This window comes from Numenius arquata, chromosome 3, assembly GCF_964106895.1.
Source record: "Numenius arquata chromosome 3, bNumArq3.hap1.1, whole genome shotgun sequence".
Lineage (NCBI taxonomy): Eukaryota > Metazoa > Chordata > Aves > Charadriiformes > Scolopacidae > Numenius > Numenius arquata.
Genome location: NC_133578.1, coordinates 57,221,013 through 57,239,414, shown reverse-complemented (window position 1 = coordinate 57,239,414; position 18,402 = coordinate 57,221,013). Strand labels below are relative to the sequence as shown.

The window sequence follows — 18,402 nt, the reverse complement described above, 5'->3', positions numbered from 1 at the left end:
ACAGCAGTGCTGCAAACTGTCCTATGCAATGACATCTACTAGGGATGATTTCCTTGCTTGGCTGCACAGAGTGAAAAGGTCATGGCTGGGGAGTTGAGAGAACCCCCTCTGCACTCCTAACTAACAGAAAGTTCTAGTAGTGCTTGATAGTGAGGTTTTGGAAGGAATATCATAAAATGTTCAGCTGTACATCTGTCTTAAAATGTTAATTAAAAGCATGGAAGCCAGGAAGATGTGTGTGGGAATCAAGTGAGTAAGTCTACATTTGAACCTCTTTCACCAGTTTTCTGGAACTGTCCCTAGTTTGTGGCTTTACACAGGAGGTGGATCTGGACTCTGGATATAACCTTTTAGAGCGTTGAACATGAAGGAATTGAGTATAAAATGCAATAGCTTTCAGAAATTATTGATGACCACAATAAAGCCGAATTTAAATTTTTAATCTGAGATGCCGCTTGCTTACCATACTGCACATTTGGGAGACAATAAAGTACTCAAAGCACCAAATTTGAAATAACTGTGCACAGTTTCTCAGGTGTGGGTGTGTTATTCAAGCAAAATGATCACACTGAACAGATTTTTTTAAGGGAGATGAGTTACTCTGATGGGATGGAGGTCTGAACTAGCTTTAAACTTGTGAGTTGTTGAACATAGTTTATAAATTATTGCTATGAATGTAAGGTTTATGACATTAAGCTACTTCTGTGCCGATACTGAAATACTGTGTACTTTGGTGTATTTTTGAAGTGTCTGAAGATTTTTTAATGTATTTAGAAATGTAATCAGAGTATGTGTTTTGCAGTTTATGGGGTTCTATGGTTCTGGGTCTACTTTTTCCCTATATATGGAAATCTGCTATTAAAAAGGAAGGATGTGTAGTTAAATGAGTGATATACTTCATTACATAAAAGCAGATAAATAGAAATTTGAACATGTAGGCATCATGTCTGACATTGATCTTGTACTTGTCACCATGCTATGTCACATTTTTTGCTATTTTAGAATTCAGTGCCTCCCTTTAAAAAGGGTGTAGGAGCAAGTGCTGAATTTTGTTAGCAGGTTGGCTTTTAATAAAGTGGAATATCTGCCTGTATATGTTATTTTTTACCCTTAATTTTACAGCTGAATTAGTGCATTGAAGCCTAATTTACCCATTTTCCTCTTCAACCTACATTCCTTAAAAAGGAAACCCATAGCTATTTGAGCCTTAGAACCTTTCTGTAGCAGTATAAAGTGAAGCATCCCCTGTTGTAACATGGTCATGATTATTAAAAAAAAAAATATTACCAAGTACTGTGTTCTTCAGTTAAAGTTCTCAAGAGCTAGTATTTGCATGTTTGCGTAGGGCAGGCTCTGTCATTAGTGTGTAACTTTGTTTCCTAGCTGAAACTAACTTTTTCTGTGCTTAAGGTTGTCTCCTATTAGTTTTGTTGACTGTTGCCTTAGTCCTACCTCAGTGAAGTCTGTCATTGACTTCATTCATAATTCTGTGTCAGCAGAAGTGCAGAAGTTGACAAAATCGAGGTAAATCTTTGGTTTTCCAACGTGCATATGATTTTGTGTAAGTACTGTTAAGTCCTATGGTTGCTTTGAATACTTATATTTATATTTGGAAGGGGGAGGGTGTGGAATTTTAATCCATGCTCAGCCTTTACTTTGCTGTGCTTTGTTGTGATCAGTTTAGATTTTACTGCTGGCATCAATAAGATCGAAGTCAAATCAAAATGAATTGCTTTTAAAAAAGATAGTAAAGTTGTTACCCGCAGTTTGATAATTATAAGCAGTGAAATTAACTTTAGACCTTAGAACTTTCAGTGGAATGTTCATTAGTTCAAAATTATCTTTATAAAATGCTGCATTTGAAAGTTTTACCCACTCAGGATTGTTTAGGACATTTATCACTGTTGTGGGTAGTCCACATTAGAAACCTGTATAGTTTGTTTTGCTTTGAGAGGACAAAGCCCAGCAGGGGTGCCATCTGTACCATCACTTTTAGCCACAGCAGGCCTAACAGTTACCTTCTGGGGACTGAACCGGCTGAAGTACTTCAAGAGTGAATACACAGATCTCTTAAGAAATCACAATGTCTTGGTGCCCCAGCACTGGTAGTGACTGAATCCACGTAAAAGTTGTCTTGTAATGTCAGTGCTGAGCCCCTGAGTACTTCTGCAGATGATCCAGAGAGGAAAATCAGGTAAATAGTCAAGTGGATAACAATCAGTTGATGAAGTATAAACAGCGCAAAAATTTGTAAGTATTTTGTCTTCACAGTATCTACTTTATCACAAGTAAGCCTTGCTCTTCAGTTTTGCATTCTATATCAACTTGAAAGTACTTCCTAATTTTAGAAAGTAGTATATGTATATACTATCAATAAAAGATGAGGAATGGAAAACTCTGATACCATGAAATATTCCAGACTTCCTTTATACTTCTTTCCCAGAGCTATACCTTTTGCAGTGAGATACTCTTCCTTTTTTGAATAGCCAAGACACAGCAAAACCAATGCCCTTAACTGTGGCTTATTATTATTATTCATTAGGCAGAGTTGCCAGTAAGGAATTGCAGGGGATGTAATCTGCTTTCATCAATGCACAAGTGTAACAATGCTTTTCATACAAATTGAAAAGAAGCTACATCCAAAAGAATACAACTGCCTGTCAAGTTTGGTAAATGGTATTAATGCAAAAACTAGTATCTTTTTCACATAGCTATTTTTCCAAAGCATTCTTCAGCCCTTTCTTCAAAAAATCATTTTGTTTCATTCATACACAGGTTGAATCTGAGTGTCCCAGTAAATAGCTGCTGTTTGAGTTTCTTTCCCTAGTTGACTGTTACAAAGAGATGCCATGTAGAAGGTAAAAGAACACTTGTGTATCAAGCGGTGACTTGCTGGTACTGAGGTTTCTTCTTAAAATACCAAAAGAATACTATAAACTTAACTCACATCTAAATTTACTGTGCTTTACTAATGTGACATGCTTGGAAACAAACTTTCAATTAACATTTTTCTTTTAAAATGTTTTTTGTGTAGTTGCTTAAAAGCTCTTTATTGTCTGACGTTTAAATATTAAGATAGACTAATAACCCCTCACGCTGTCAGTATTCCTGGAAAATATTGTTGTTTGCAGGGTAGAGGCTGAAGCACAGAAAAGAAATAGTTGCTCCATGGTAGTGCATGAATAGTTTGTTACTCTGCAGTTCTGGTCCTGTGCTGATTTTGTGGTAAGTGTGAAGTGGGGAGTCTTGGTTTGACTTAACTAAGGCAGAGTCGGTGTGGGAAAAGGCAGGCTTGTTAGAAGGATGAGAGGCGACAGGAATGTGACTTACTGATCTGAACTGCTCTTCAGAGGAGTCTCTCAATTCTTGATATAGGCCGTCTAGTCTGCCGCTCAGAGGGACGATAAAGGAGGAAGAGTGGTCCTAAAGTATTTAAATGCAAATAGTACCCTTTTGGGAATGATGCAGTTGTTGAGTTTTCATTGTGGAACTGGAAACAGGCTACTTAGAAACCAGTGTGTCTGTTCTATTTTGTTTAAAGCTCCAACTCCTGTCCTTGTCTGTTTTCACAAATGTGACTACCAAGTAATTTCTCTCATCCTCAAAATGCCAGTCCTCTTCTGCTCATAAGAAACACAGTCCATTGTATATTTTGGCTATTGTTTCTGAAGTGAATGGATGCAGACTGCTTTAAAAGGTTTAGTGATGATCTGCTGCTGCCACTTAGAGAGCTCCTTCAGACGAGCTATCTTTCATCGGAAGCAGACAGGTAGAACATTTTTCATCATGGGTTATTGTATTCTGTGTGGAAACTCTTACATTTGGTAACAAGGAGCTTTACAATGAAACCTTTATGTTGGAACACAGGTGGAAATGGATAATTTTTTCTTGAAATTCTTATTCACTGGATATTTAGGACTGTTACTTTTCTGCCAAATGTGGTAGAAATAGTCCAAAGTATTTGGAAGCTGTGGGGAATGTACTGATGTGTACAACTGCTCTTAATGCTGTGTGATCCATGGGAAACTAGGCTCAAGTTGATATTCAAATTGCCAGATAAAAGTGAATATGCGCAAACCAAACAACTGACATGGCTTTTGGAGTATCAGGTTGTGAACTGGATGGACAAAGGGGTGGGCGGTAATTATGTGACTTGGCCTTCAGTCATCTGGTGTTGATCTGAATGACTCCTGGTAGAGATTTCCTCAGAGGAAGAGTCGAAACATGCTTTGGTATAGTATTCCATATATTTAATAAGGTTTTTTAAGAAGTCAGAGTGTGGAAAAAAGAAGTTAGTTGTTAAAACTGTTCTCAGGAAGGCAGTTAATGGCTCGTGTAAGCATGTGTAGTGAGTAGGTCTTTTGGTCAAGAAAGGAATAGATGAGAAGAAGAGCTGGAAGAGCCTGTGTCAAGGCAAAAGCAGTGTTAAGGTGTACTAGGTGTAGGGATAGCACACTGGAAGGTAATTATAAATATGAATGTCAAGGTAAATGGTGATAAGGATTTTGGAAATACCTGCTAGATTGCATTCTCTTCTCCAAGGTGTTCATTCCTCTCATTATGTTTAAACCTCTCTTCCTGTTTTGCTTCTGTCGTAGGAACTGTGTCCTAGAGAGAGTGTTTATGTGTGTGTGTGTAGAAAAAAAAAAAAAAATGCTTTCCAGAGAGAGGGAAAGAAATAGCAGTTTGGATTGTAGAGATTTACACCTGTTTGTCTATTGTTTTTTATTATATAAGTACATATAGACTACTTCTAGACCTTTAAAAATACCCCTGGGGCTTCCTGAAGTTTCCTATTTTAGAATCAATGACTTGAGTCGATGCAGTAGCTGTTGCAGAATTTTCTCAAAGTGTGCACAGGTCTTGGGTAAAACACTGGAGAGAAAATAAGTTTTACTGGATTAGAAATTTTACTGGATACTTCCCTTATCATTTGTTTGCTTTGATGAAACTAAATTGTTTGAACAAAAGAATGTGAAAGTAGCAAGGCTGCCAGGCACAGAATTCTTACATGGGTGCTGAGTGTACTCACGCAAGTATGTGTGCACACATGTTCGTACCAGGAGTATGCCTTGGCTATTTTAAGATATGATTCTTAATTAAATAAGTTATTAATCTGAGTAAAATCAATTTCATGTCTTGCAGGCAATCTGTCTTCTATTAATGTCTGTCTTTTTGAATAGAAGCAATTCACAGTGCATTTTGAGGAATGCAGTATGTTATGACTGGCAAGTTATAGCAAGTTCATCTCTTATTCTTCCTAAGTCCTCAGGATATTTAATAAACAGCATAGTTTAGTCAAGTCTAGAAAATTAGTGTAGCTAATTAATAGCCTTTGCTATCGTAGTGATTGAAATTTTGAAGCCAACAAGTAACAGTAGAGTAAGAGCTATGTGAATTGAATGTCTTTTTAATAGTGAGAATGGAAGCATCTACATGTTGTGCTTCCCTCAAAACTCGGTGACATCTCCGCTTCTGTCTGCTATAACTAGAGCAGATCAAATTATTCATAATAAATAATGAAATTAATTTTGCACGTGGGTGTTTGCATGAGATTAACAAAAAGCATTGTTTTACAGACGTTGAAGGCACAGGCAAGAAGCACGTTGCCTTAGGAGCTCTTCCCTCCTTTGGCTGTGCTTTTAACTGTCATTGCAGCCCCTATGAAGGATGGTGTGCTGAGTTACGCTGTGCAAGGTTACTTCTACACTTTAATTAGTTCAGTGCAGCATTAATAAGGGACAGAGGCTCTGTCCTATATTACTGGAAGATAGCTGGGCAGACTGCATGACATTTTGTGTAAGTTCAGTTTCAGTCTGAATAGGTGCTAGGGGTCTAAAAATGCCGGTTGCCAGACTTTGCATAAGCAAGTCTGCACAAGTATTTGCAAGGTCTGTGGTTTCTGTGAACTTTTCTTGTAAATTAAAGAAAACAAGCTTTCTTGAGAACGCTGCAGTGCTTTTTAATTCTATCAGAAAGAAACCAAAACACATTAAAGAGTATAAAAGGTTGTCAAAATCAAAGTTTTATTTCTGGTAATAAGTAGCAAGAAGGGAAGAAAACAGAGTTTTATCTTTCAAATGAGGATATTTTTCCTAGATGCAATAAACATGCTATGCTTTTATTAATTTTATATTTGATGTATGTGCAAAATGTGTATGCAAATATACTGCTGCTTCACCACCCTTTCCAGTAAATGGCTTGCATTCAATTCAGTTATGTCATTACAGTGAATGCAGCTGGGATGCTTTGCAGTTAATTCTAATTTATTGTTGTTACCTTCAGGAAGGCAGAGTTGAAGCTCTGTGGGTGTATACTCTTGACTCCAGATCCCCTGGTTTGCTTAGGCCAATGTACCAGAAACAATCTAGCAAATGTGGAAATTATGATTAGATTTCTCAATCCCCTGCTTTTGCTCCTGTCAGAAGTATGAAATGTCCTCCTTGAGTTCTGCCTGAATGTAACATCTTAGCCCATCTGTTGAATAAAGGCTTAAATAGATTTTGTAATTTGATTTTAGAACTCCAATGAGCTTTCTGGGTTTTGAAATCATTATTATCTGGATGTATCTTAGGTGGTGGTTATTTTTTTATTTTTTTTTCTTTCTAATATGACTAGTGTTTTCTGTTTCGAGTTGTTGGTCACACGAGGTGTAGGCTTTGTAATAAAGATGCAGCAGTGGAGCAGTGTTTTCCTTTTCAGAAATCCTCGTGATTCTCCCCCACCCCCTAATACCAAGTACTCCTACACTACTTAAGTCTTTTTTGGAAAAAAATCAGTTGTAAGTCTGAGTCATGCTGTCATTTGGAACTAGAAGCTTGGATGTTTTGAGGGTTCCTGGTAGGGATTCATGAGGTTATAGCAGATAATATTTTCATTTCTGCAAGCTTATAATAGATTTATGATGACTGCAGTTACTAGTTTATGAATAATGATTTTGTTTCTTCTGTTAGCGCTTTTTCAAAATGGAATGGAATCAAATCATTGAAGAAAACAGGATAACCAGCAGTATTGTATCTTAGGAATGTATGATCTGAAGCCCAGCTTTTACCATCTAACTTCTGATAGAGGCCTGAAGTCTTCTGGTTGACTGTAGATGTTTGAGTTTGTTTTGATTTTTTGAAAATATAATATACCAGCTTTATGTAGACTGTTGCCTAGTGCCATTTGTTCCTGGAGTAATAAGGAACTAAGAAGGGAAATCAATCTAAACCTGCATGGAGCAAAACCAAAACTGGTTTGGTTTTTTTTTTTTACTGCAACAGTGATTTAAAGAAACTGTAGTAGATGAAAGTATGAAGCATGTGAAGAGTATGAATCAAATCTGAAACACTCTTCCCCCTACTTTATAAGCACCCTGCAGCCCACACATTGAAATCTTCCCGTAGTCTGGCACTTCTCATATGTGAAATACTTTCAGCATCTGAAATGGAATTTCAGAAGAAAAGAATAGTTACTGCAGTTGAACATGTACAAAGGCTCTGAACAGTTCTTTGTTAAAATAATTGAGTTTTATTATTTTAAACATAGCTGTTTAAAATAGCTAGAAACTTCGACTTTTTCTAGGTTTGTAGGTATGTTTTCAAACAGTGGAGCAGTGGAATGTTTTCAAACAGGAGGGCAAATTGTTAGGTTTGCATTCATGATAGGGTCTAATCAGTTAAGAATAGGCACCTAAGCCTTATGAAGGAGATAGTTCATCTCTAAGGATGGGTAGGCAGTATAGCCTCTCTTGTTTCCCTCCCTCCCCCCCCCCCCCCCGGTTTCTGGTCTACTCCTTTTTCCTCTGATTTCTTTATCTTTATTTTAAAGTTATTTGAGATTTAGCTGTAATTTAGAAGTCTGTACTCACTGTTTGAACTGTTTAATTGGTTTTAGTAATCTTGGTTTTTTCCTACTCTCTATCTAATCCAAACTACTGCACTAGATTACCAGCTGAGAACACAGACAACTTGCAGGCATTGGTCAGTCAAGTAATTTCCCTTATACCTGGCTGGGTAGACATATAGGGTTTGACATGAATAGAACTACTTATGTGCTTAAAATCAGGAATCTTGTTGAAGCTGAGCCAGTGTCTCTGCTAGATTTCCAATTTCCACTGCTTGCTGCCAAGTATATTAGAGCTGTCTATAAATAGTTTGTGGAATTTTTGAGAGAGAATAAAAAAAAGTCAGGTTAATTTCTGTCCCCACCTTAAACTACAACTGAGAAGCTTTAACTGTTTTTTTGCTAAAACTTTCACACAAAAAATCCTTCTCCTAAGCCAAGTTATTTTAGTTATTATTAATTTAAAAGTTTGTATTTTAATAACAATAGCCTCAATTAACAATGGTCTTGTGGGATTTACAGGTGTGGCCAGATGGGTTTTTTTCCACCTGCAGCATTAAATCAGGGTTGCTATAGTTACTACTCCAGCTTCTCTTTTTGCAACCTAGGATAAAGGAACCTCTGGTTATCTTGCTAATTTGGTGTGCCAAGATCTCTTTCAAAAGTATTTCCTGTTCTCTCTCTTCTGAGAGTCTCTCCTGCCTGTACCCACAGAGAAAGGTTTGTGCTGCATTAAAGCAGCCAAGTACAGAACTGCTGGTTGCTTTGTCTGTTTGGCCATAAGGAAGAGTTGTCCCCTCCTGGAGAAGGAAGGGTGGAAAGTGACTGAGAACTCACAGTTACAGAACATGAATGCAAGAACTCACACTGTAAACTGCAGCATCTTTTGAATCGTAGAATCATAGAATGGTTTGGGTTGGAAGGGACCTTAAAGATCATTGAGTCCAAACCCCCCTGCCCTGGCCAGGGACACCTCCCACTAGACCAGGTTGCTCAAAGCCCCATCCAACCTGGCCTTGAACACTTCCAGGGATGGGACATCCACAGTTTCTCTGGGCAACCTGTTCCAGTGCCTCACCACTATCACAGTAAATAATTTCTTCCTAAAATCTAATTGAAATCTTCCCTCTTTCAGTTTGCTTGATGTATCCCAGTGGTGCTGAGGGCTGTTTGGATGTTCCAGCATCATCTGGCTGGTAGCATTTATATGCAATTTGCATTAAGCTAGCATCTGACTATGGTTTGTATGGAATTCTGTAAATTTTCTTTTGTGTGCTGTAACAGTATTCACAATTGGTATATTAGCGAATAACATATGCAGTGCTTAATGAATCCAGAAAGGGAACTTGTGTTGCTCACGCTAAATGACTGGAGACTGACACACCTGAAGTTGAGCTGGAGGCTCCCTGGCACCACTGGAGCTGCAATGGGCAGAGAGAACTCCTGGGATGTTGGGTAGCTGGGGGTGTCTCTGCATCGGCACATCCCACGGCCTGGCAGGAACAGGTTTGTGGAGTAAAATGAGTGCTGACTTTCGACAGCACCAAACCCATTGTTTTATACCCAAGAAATAATTTTCTAAGCATGAAATGGTATGTATGTAAAATGGTTGTTGTAAATAGTAAAAAAACTAAAACCTGCATTAACAATTCCATTGCAGAATTGATTCTCTAGTTCTTGTCTTAGTTTTCTAAATAAAACTACATCACAGTTGGTCTAAAATAAAAATGACACTACATAAAATAACAGCATTTAGTAAACAACTTCAGTGCTTTATCTGTTTTTACAGTGAAATTTTATGTGCTTATTTCCTGCTTTTGTATCATAAACATTTAAATAAGCCACTATTTCAGTGTAGTTTCATCTGCTAGTCATTTTTACTTAACTAAAGAAATTAATTATGCCATTGTAGTATCTGAGTATACAACAATTTCTTATTTTGCGTAAACATTAGCTTTCACTGTTTGAAATTTTAGATATATTTACTGTATCTTCTTCTTAGCAGATGTTCTTCTGTTACAGGGTTTTGGAATAAATCTTGCTCAGCTTGCCTTTAGTAGAGAATTCTGACTGATGTCTGCACGACAGTAAGGCTTTCTCTCAATGTTTCTGTATTGCGTATGTAATTTCATAGTAAAAGAAATGGTTATTTAATCCTTATCTTACCTGAAAGATAATTTACATCTTGCTGCACAGCTTAATGCTGTTTTACAAATGACCACCTGAAATTCCATTGATTCCAGTACTTAACCCTAAGGAAATATGGAAAAGAACTGCACATTAACTAGTTAACACCAAACTTTTGCTTTAAAAATAAATAATACAAAATTTGTCAGTAACTCTTGGAAAGATTCTACAGCCAAACTGGAGATTATTGATCAGTTAATGCCTAAAAGTCAATACTGTCACTTCTCATGATGCTTTAATTACCTTTGTCATGAAATATATGAACTTACGCAAAAACATGTGTTGCTCTTTGTCAGGAAAGTAAACAGCAGTTGGGTGTAGGACAAAAGCTTCTGGTCAAAGATGCAAGGCGCTATATAAAAAAGAACAATAAAGACATGAAAATAAAAGATGATTGTGGATTGTGAATCTTGAGTAGTTAATCCGAATGCATATTGGTGCACAAATGTGTTAATTTGGTTCCATGCATATCTGTAATCAAAAGGATGAAGTGATTACAAACTAAGCCATTAGAAGGCAGGCAGTAATAAAATGGTGTCACCTGTAGAGGCTGTGACTGTTTTCTGTAGGAATCTGGGAATGACACTGCTGCTTTGCTTCGTTATAGAGACGTAACAAATGTTGCCTGGCTTCAGTGGACTGTGTACTCTCAGCTCTGCCGCACCTTAATTTGAAGCATTCCCTGTAGCAATAACACTGTTTATTTCGTGAACTGTTCTGGGAGGCTAAGTTTCAAATGCTTAGCCTGCCTTTTTATTTTTTTATTTTTTTTTTTTTTTTTTTATTTCTGTTGGCTCCACTTTCAGTTCCTTGTCTCTTGTAATGTTGAAGTTGCACATGCAGCTCTGTTCCTGTCTTCTGAGGAGGGCAAAGTCTGAATTTCTGTAATAGGGTTTAGCAGTGGTAGGAGAACACATTTTGCACAGATAAAAGAGAAAGTACAGGAGAAACCATATTCTCAGAGACTTTTCTAAGTTACAAAGGATGAAAAAACAAGTCAAGTCCCTTTCTTACCCTCATGTTCATTTTAGATCATAGAAAGTGTTTTTTTTCCCAGTTGCATAATCTCAATTTAGTGTGTTCTGTGTCTGCAGTACGGGGGAGTTTGGCAGCAGTATGGCCATTTACCTATGGAGAGGTACCTCTTTGCTGTTGTCACAGCATTTAATCCCTGCAGCTAATGTGTTTAATTCTAAATGCACAGTAGTTTAGCAAATACAGGTGCAAAGTGTTCAGGAGATGATGATGAACCAAAAGACTGAAGAGCATCCTACCTAATTTTTTTGGCTCGTTAACTGCATGTGACCTACACGTAAATAATTCAGTGTAGTATTTTGGGTTACATACTGAACAAGTGTTTTTATCATAGAATAGCTTGAGTTGGAAGGGACCTTCAAAAATCATCTAGTTTATTGGAGGAGGTGCTGGTTTTTCTGTTGGTGTCCCACGTGCCCTGCTCTGAGCTGCAATATCTCAGCCTTAATTTAGCCGCGGGTGTGAAGGGCGGGCAGTTGCCTTTGCACTCTTCTCCCATGGCAGATGAGCGTGACGGCATCTTCAGGTGGAGCTTGTTTCTGCACAACCCTGCTTAGATATTTGGAGGAAGAGTAGGGGCAGGGGGCAGGGATGGCCGCTTGCTGGGACTGTCACAAAATGTGCTAGCGAAAGGGGTCGCTTCCAAGAAGCGTGCTGGAATATTACGGAGGCATCATGGATGTTTCCAGCTCCTCTATCTCTAGATCGAGAAGTACATTGCTATTTTTTGCCTAGGGCATCGTAGGAGCGTTGCTAAGTGGCTTTTTAGTGGGGTGATATGTAAGGCAGCACCAAACCATTCATGGAAGTGTGCAGTTAAGGTTTTGGTGGCATCATCCACTCTTGGTCAGTTAGAAGCAAAACTTGGTGCAGATTAATGTAAGGTAACTTTGGCTGCCAAGAGGCAGCGTAAACAAGTTTGAACTTGCTCTTTGTAAGGTACGGAGCGGGCAGGAATTTTGGGAGTAGGATGAGGAAAGGAAGTTTGGTCATGAAGTACATTGTCTAAAGTAAAGCAAGTTGAACACGTACCATGATTAAGGGTGTTTGGAAACGCATGATGTACAGGAAGTGGTGTTGATCTCTTGTCCCTGGTAATTGTGGTTCAAGAGAAATATCCTGCCTGGTCTGCTTATGTAGCATTTGTTATGCACCACAGTACGTTTTAACTCAAGGTAGTTTAGAAAAAGCACTCTCTCTGTAGCCATTCAGTTACAGCAGTTCCTCAATTTATACAGTTCTATTTATAGGGGGGTTGTAATTTGGCTGTTAAAGCTAATGGCAGAGGCTTAGTCTTGATATAGAAGAATTTAGCTTCAATTGAGATATGTGTGCATGGCTAATTTGTAGACAGTAACTACTTGGTCTAGCACCAAAAATGAAGGTAACTTAAATGTGTTATTTGCAACTATGGATTTTTTTTAATCAGTTTTCATTTCACCAGTCAAGTTAATTTCTCTGTAAAACAGTCTGGATTTAACTGAGACCCAGGATACGTGATGTTCTTCCAAACTGAAGTTACAGAATTTGATTTTACAATCATGGTGAACAAAGTGTACCAATTTTTTTGTGTGCACTTTTACAATATTCATCACTGTGCATTCATATTACTAGTTTTAGTCAAATTGAAATTTAAATGGGGTTTTCATCTAAGAGTCATTATTTGCGATCTCAGATACATCGGTATTTAGATAAACTTCTTGTTCATTGTCTGTAACCTCCGAGTTCATATATCTGGAATGCAGAAGCTTGGGTTGTTTAATCTGAATGTTTTGACTAAGAGGGACACTTAATTATTGGGGGTGTCCGTTTGGCTATGCTTTTTGAAAACTGCATGAATTTGAGTAAAACTTAAAGGAGAAGCACATTGCAGGGCTGTAGGCTTAGTTGTATGCTCTGAAGTTACAGGCAGATAATCCTTTGGGTCTGATGTTGATCCTGGTTTGAGAGCGAGCTGTGCTGCGTAGGCTGTGGGGAAGGAGGGGTGAAGGGGGGTAGCACCCTAAAATGAAGGCTGCTGCCTTGCAGTTGGGCCTCCACATTAGTCTGAGCAGCGCTGCCACTCTCCGAGTTTCAGATATGTAGAACTTGGCAACTATTTTTCCAAACATCTTATGGTTTTCAAATGTGAAAGCATTGGTTTCTCCACGCTTTCCCCTTATAGTTTGCTTCTGCAGTTTGGTTGGGGTTTTGCTGCTACGACATTTTCCTCGTTGCCAGCCCCACGCGTCTGGCCTGTGTTTATTTTCCAATCTGTAATGAAACTCAGAAGCTGTCAGTGAGTCTAATGCCTTCCAGGGCTATGGTGTTTTTTGGTGAGGAGAACATAGTTTTATTCTCCTCTCTATATGCCATATAGGGAGTATAGGGCTCACAGTTCTTGGACCAGGATGTTCAGAAGTGATGCTGTGAGGGTGCTGGGTTTTTTGGAGTGGGGTGGGAGGTGTTTAACATAGTTTCATATAGACTTACAGGGAAGAAATGCCCCAACTGCTGGAAAACCTGAAGGCAAACGTAGTGTTGTCTTGCCTGCTTCTGTGGTCAGTCAGCTGTGAGACACAAATCAAAAGGAATTAATTCAAGTGTTTGTGGAACTACTTGTTTGTCTCTTTCTGCCTGCTCCTAAGACAAGACAGCATCTCAACCCGCAGGATTTGAGTGGGATAGAAAAAACTGACGAAGGCCAAAGGGGCTGTGAAAATAAAATTTTATGATGAGCTGATTAGAATCAGAGACCAACTTTGACCATAACCAAATTTTGAACATTTATGAGATTTTTATAGTTATTCAAGACAGAAAGGCACCTCAGAAATTGGAGGTTGTTCCATACTGTAAACACACTCTATATAAAGACTTTTAACTCATTTAATAACCAATTGGCTGATTTTTTAAATTATCTTTTATTGCAGTCAAGGAATCTTTAGAGTTGTTACCAGCAGAGGTGGCGAAAAACTCCTGTGCACTTAAATAGAAAGCCTTCAAAAACACTTTCCATACTTTTGTTTAACCTAAAGGTTACCAGTACGTTAACATACATTGTATCCTATTTACCAAAGGTTCTATTGTGATTATTTTTTTGAGAAAAAATATAGTAAACACCTTGTCCATTTAATTTTTTTTAACTTAAATGCAGATGCTGACCATATCTTAAGCTGCAAGTCTAAAGTTAACATATGTGTCTGTTTAATACCACTTAAAATGAGTGGTCCATTTGTCATAAGTATTTATCAAAGGATATGAAAGAGATGGGTATAGCTCTGGTTACACAAGTGATTTTTTTTTTTTTATTTTTTTAAGAAGTCAACCCCCAAAACGTGATGGACGATGTCAGTTTTTGGAAAACAAACTTGGTTTCTCGCAGGCCGAATGGATTCGTGCAGCAGCTTCTCGGTGTGCGTCTTCCAGCGCTGTACTGTCAGATGTACTTAACCAGCTCCGGTGACTGATGTGGACAAACTTTGTGTCAGATTGTTAGGTGGCACCTGTTTCAGTTTAAAACTTCAGGTTGAAATGGAAATGAGTAGTAAATATTTCTTTAAAACATCAAGAAATATGAAAGCTAACTGGTGACCTAAGAATTATTTTTTTTATGTACTCATACTCTTCTGTATTAAATAGGCTAACAGAAATTTCAAAGATAATTATATTCCTGTATCTTAATGGAATTTACTGATCTTTTATGTGGTACATTGATATTCTAGTGGGTTCAGTTTATAAGGAACCATGTGAAAACTGTTGAGATCATATAAGGATCATTGCCTAAAAATTTCATAAAGGTGTCAGCAGTTAGTAACGCTTAAATGGCATCTGAACACAGTCTATTTCAGTGACAGTTTCCAATAAAACAAGGAAGCAATAAGCTGAGAGGTTTCTAAGGTTCATCTTTCAAGTAATGAAGGATTATTGGGAAGGAAATAATTTTTAAAAACCCCACCTTATTTTGATGCTGTAGTTCTTGTATCTGAATAGAGGCTTCATCATCTCACATTAGTGCTGTTTCTGACTAAGCACTTAAGTTAGTTTAACAATAAATGTGACATCACTTTGTCAAGAGATTAATAGATCATAAAGCATATTTAGATGAAAAATATTAAAGCATTCCAATTTCTGATACTAAGTTTTCTTCTTAATTTAACCCATTAATTCTAAGTCAATGTGTACAGGATTTGGATGCGAGTTCCCATTTTAGTATACTTCTTGTTATTACTGGTTTGTAGTTTTTGTCAATTTTTTATATCTATATTGCTTTTCTTTCCATCACTTCAGTGTCAGTATTTTAATGTTTTGTTGTATTTTTATCAGAACTGATTTCATTAAAATTATGGAGGTTTTGTTTTCCTTGGTTTTATATATAGGCAGCTTGTCTGTAATTCAGGTTCTGGTGGCATCAGTGGAGTGCCCAGATATTGACTGTCTTCAGTGTCATTACTTCAGGGGGTTTCGTATTTCTAAATGTTTGTGAACTCCTTTTTTGTCATGCTGTTCATTTTCAGTAGTAAGTACAGATATAGTTGTATTTGCTTATAATCCCTTTTTTGAAAATACAAGACCAGTGAATAATCCCTACTGTTATTTGAAAGATGAAATACCATTAAGCTATTTTTAGCTTAAAACAAGAGGTCTTGAAGTGTGTTAATGTTTTCCGGTTGATGGAGATAATAGGAAACACAACAATCAGAAATAGGCTTCTGTGGAATCACTTACAAGTAAAATCACTTTACAGCAAAGATGGTGTTTATTTTGTAAATTTAGAGCTAAGTGTTACTGAAGACATGAAATTAGAGTGGCAAACACTCCTTAGCTTGTCAATTTATATGCAAAATGGAGAAATTATTGGGAGAATACCTTTTAAAACTTCCAGGTATGTTTTACTTTTGAAAATAGTTTAATTGGAAAGTAGTTGCTCACTAATGCAGTATTTGAAGTAGTTTCTGTTTTAAAATACTTCTGTCTTTTGAACATAGAGGGAAAGTGTTACAGTGTGGAATTTTTTTAAAATTGAGAAAAAGCAACTTGGTATGTAAATATATGCAGTGAAATTAGTACATTAAAATGGGGGGAGAACGCATCACTTCTAAAAGCCCAAGAATTTGGTGGGTTTTTTTTTTTTTTAAGAAAAGAAAAATTAGCCTTGCTATTTTTCTACAAATTCTGATCATCAGTTTTCTAGCTGTATTGTGTCTTTAGGAGATTAAAAAAAAAAGTCTTTGTGCATTTGGTGTCAACTCTGGGAGAAATTTTTGAAACATTTTAATTGTAACCATTGCAATGGAGGAGCATTGAGATGCTCGCTTAGGTGTGTGTTCTAGGTCAACTCTAACAGTCTATAACAGCTTGTTATAAAAGAAATTTGAGTTTTCTTCATGTATTTAAGGTTCTTGTTACCTAAACATGTCACGCTTACATTGCAGTGCTGGTGGAACAACTGATATCACATGTATGAAAGTCTGTGTGACATGGCAAATCTTCAATATTACAAAACTTTGAGGGATTAAGCGTTGTGGTTTTAAAATTTGCTTAGTGATGTAATTTACAGTTTGGATTCACTGCCTATGTTCAAAGGAGCTTATTTATGAAAGTAGCTCTCTCCTTCTGAAATGCCTGGAAGATCTTATCAAAATTTTCTTGTAAAGAAACATTGTAAAAAAAAAAAAAAAAAAATTGAATAAAGGAGTAGAGAATGAGAGCTGTTCAGTGGGAGAAATGTGCACAAATACAGCTTGATCTGTCACATCATGTAACAGGGCTACCACCGGTCAGCAGCCATATTCTCTTTAGCAGACTTCTTTTAGTTCGGAGGAGTACCAAGTAGAATGAGAACTAGGCTCTAACTCTTGATGACCGCATGGGTCTTGTTGTTCATCTTTGCAAGTATGCTTAGTTTTAATGAACGTTGATGGGGAGTTAACTCTTGAAGGTAGCTAGTTCCTGGCTATACCGGAAACATCTTTCTGGATAAAGGGCTGCAATTCATTATCAAATGGATGGGTGGCTTCCCGTGGATGTCTTTATTTGCATAGCATTTACTTACAAATCTTGATCCAGGAGGAGATGGGGAAGATGCACTGAAATAAACCCTTCATTAAAAGAAGATAGCATTTGATGCAAAATCATGCAAAGTCTACAATCTGAAATAACTGAAGTTTCTCAAAACTCTTCACCACTATCAGTCTCTCGTTCCTTAACTTTCTAGTTTATTTGTTTCTAGTACACTAACAATGCTTGCTTTTTATTTTCATTGTATAGTAACTTTTTCTCTAGTTTTTCCTCAAAGTTCTATCATAAAATGAACATAGGACCTTTAATGTTTAATATTAATTAAAATAACTTCAGTTTTGTTCTTTCTGTTCTGTAAAAGGGTATCTGAAGAATTTTTACAAATTTTATCTTGGAAATTAGCTTATTCATTATGTTTAATTTTAGGAAATGGTGCTCTTGCAGAACATTCTGAAAATGTGCATATTTCAGGAGTGTCAACGGGTAAGTCATTTTTTGTAATGTTTAAATTTCATGCATGACTTAAATAGTAAATATTGAAAGCCACCTGGTATCTTATGAAGAGATATTTGGCTATAAAAATTATTACTGCCTTTTGCAGCATGTAATAAGGAATGAAGCAACTGGAACATGGAAAAATTCTCATAAGATAAAATTGATACCTGCATGCTCATGAACAGATTATGCCTTTCTAAGTGGACTGCTTAATTATTTTTCCATACAAACATTGAACTAAGAGAAAAGTTGGTTTAAGTTGAATTGATATTTTTCTTTCCTCAGTAAAGTTTTTGTGAAATGAAATTTATTGAAATGTAATTTTGGACACTGCTACTATCAAATAATATAAATCCAGGAGTTATGCGTTTCACCTGATTAGATTGAAGCAGTAACTGAAACTACTGTACACTTGACTGCACAGTTTCCTTAATACAAGAAAAAAAGAATTTTAGAAACTGAGAAATTGATGAGATGCTGGGAGAATGTGAGATACAAAAGCAGCACACATTGCTCGGAGGTCGCTATGTTCTCTTCCACGAAGTTGCTTTTAGGCCTCGTCTGGGCAGCAGCCGTGGTTGGGACTATTCTGTGTTAGTGATGTGACTGTATGTCCATTAGGGCATTAGGCAATACCAGTGCATAGTCTTTGTTCTTCAGATGTTAAGCAGTGACAGCTAAGCTCCTGCTCGTGTTTTATAATACAGATACTCAGTATATGTGCAAATGGGGAGATAAGCACTCTTCTTCAGTGGGTAGAAGAATACAAGCCTGATTCTTTCCATAGGGAAGCTGCCACTAATCCCTGGAAATCAAACTGATTTTCACACCCTTCTCCTAAAATAAGAGCCAAAATGCAAA

At 37.1% G+C, this 18,402-nt stretch overlaps 1 protein-coding gene across 1 annotated transcript in view; it reads left to right on the top strand.

The window, feature by feature from the left end:
• Window positions 1-18,402, top strand: part of LRP12 (LDL receptor related protein 12) — a 48,170-nt gene that overhangs the window by 9,503 nt on the left and 20,265 nt on the right. Inside the window, exon 2 of the mRNA XM_074145299.1 lies at window positions 17,473-17,529. Within this exon, the coding sequence (XP_074001400.1) occupies window positions 17,473-17,529 (57 nt within the window). The remainder of the gene's footprint in view (window positions 1-17,472; window positions 17,530-18,402) is intronic.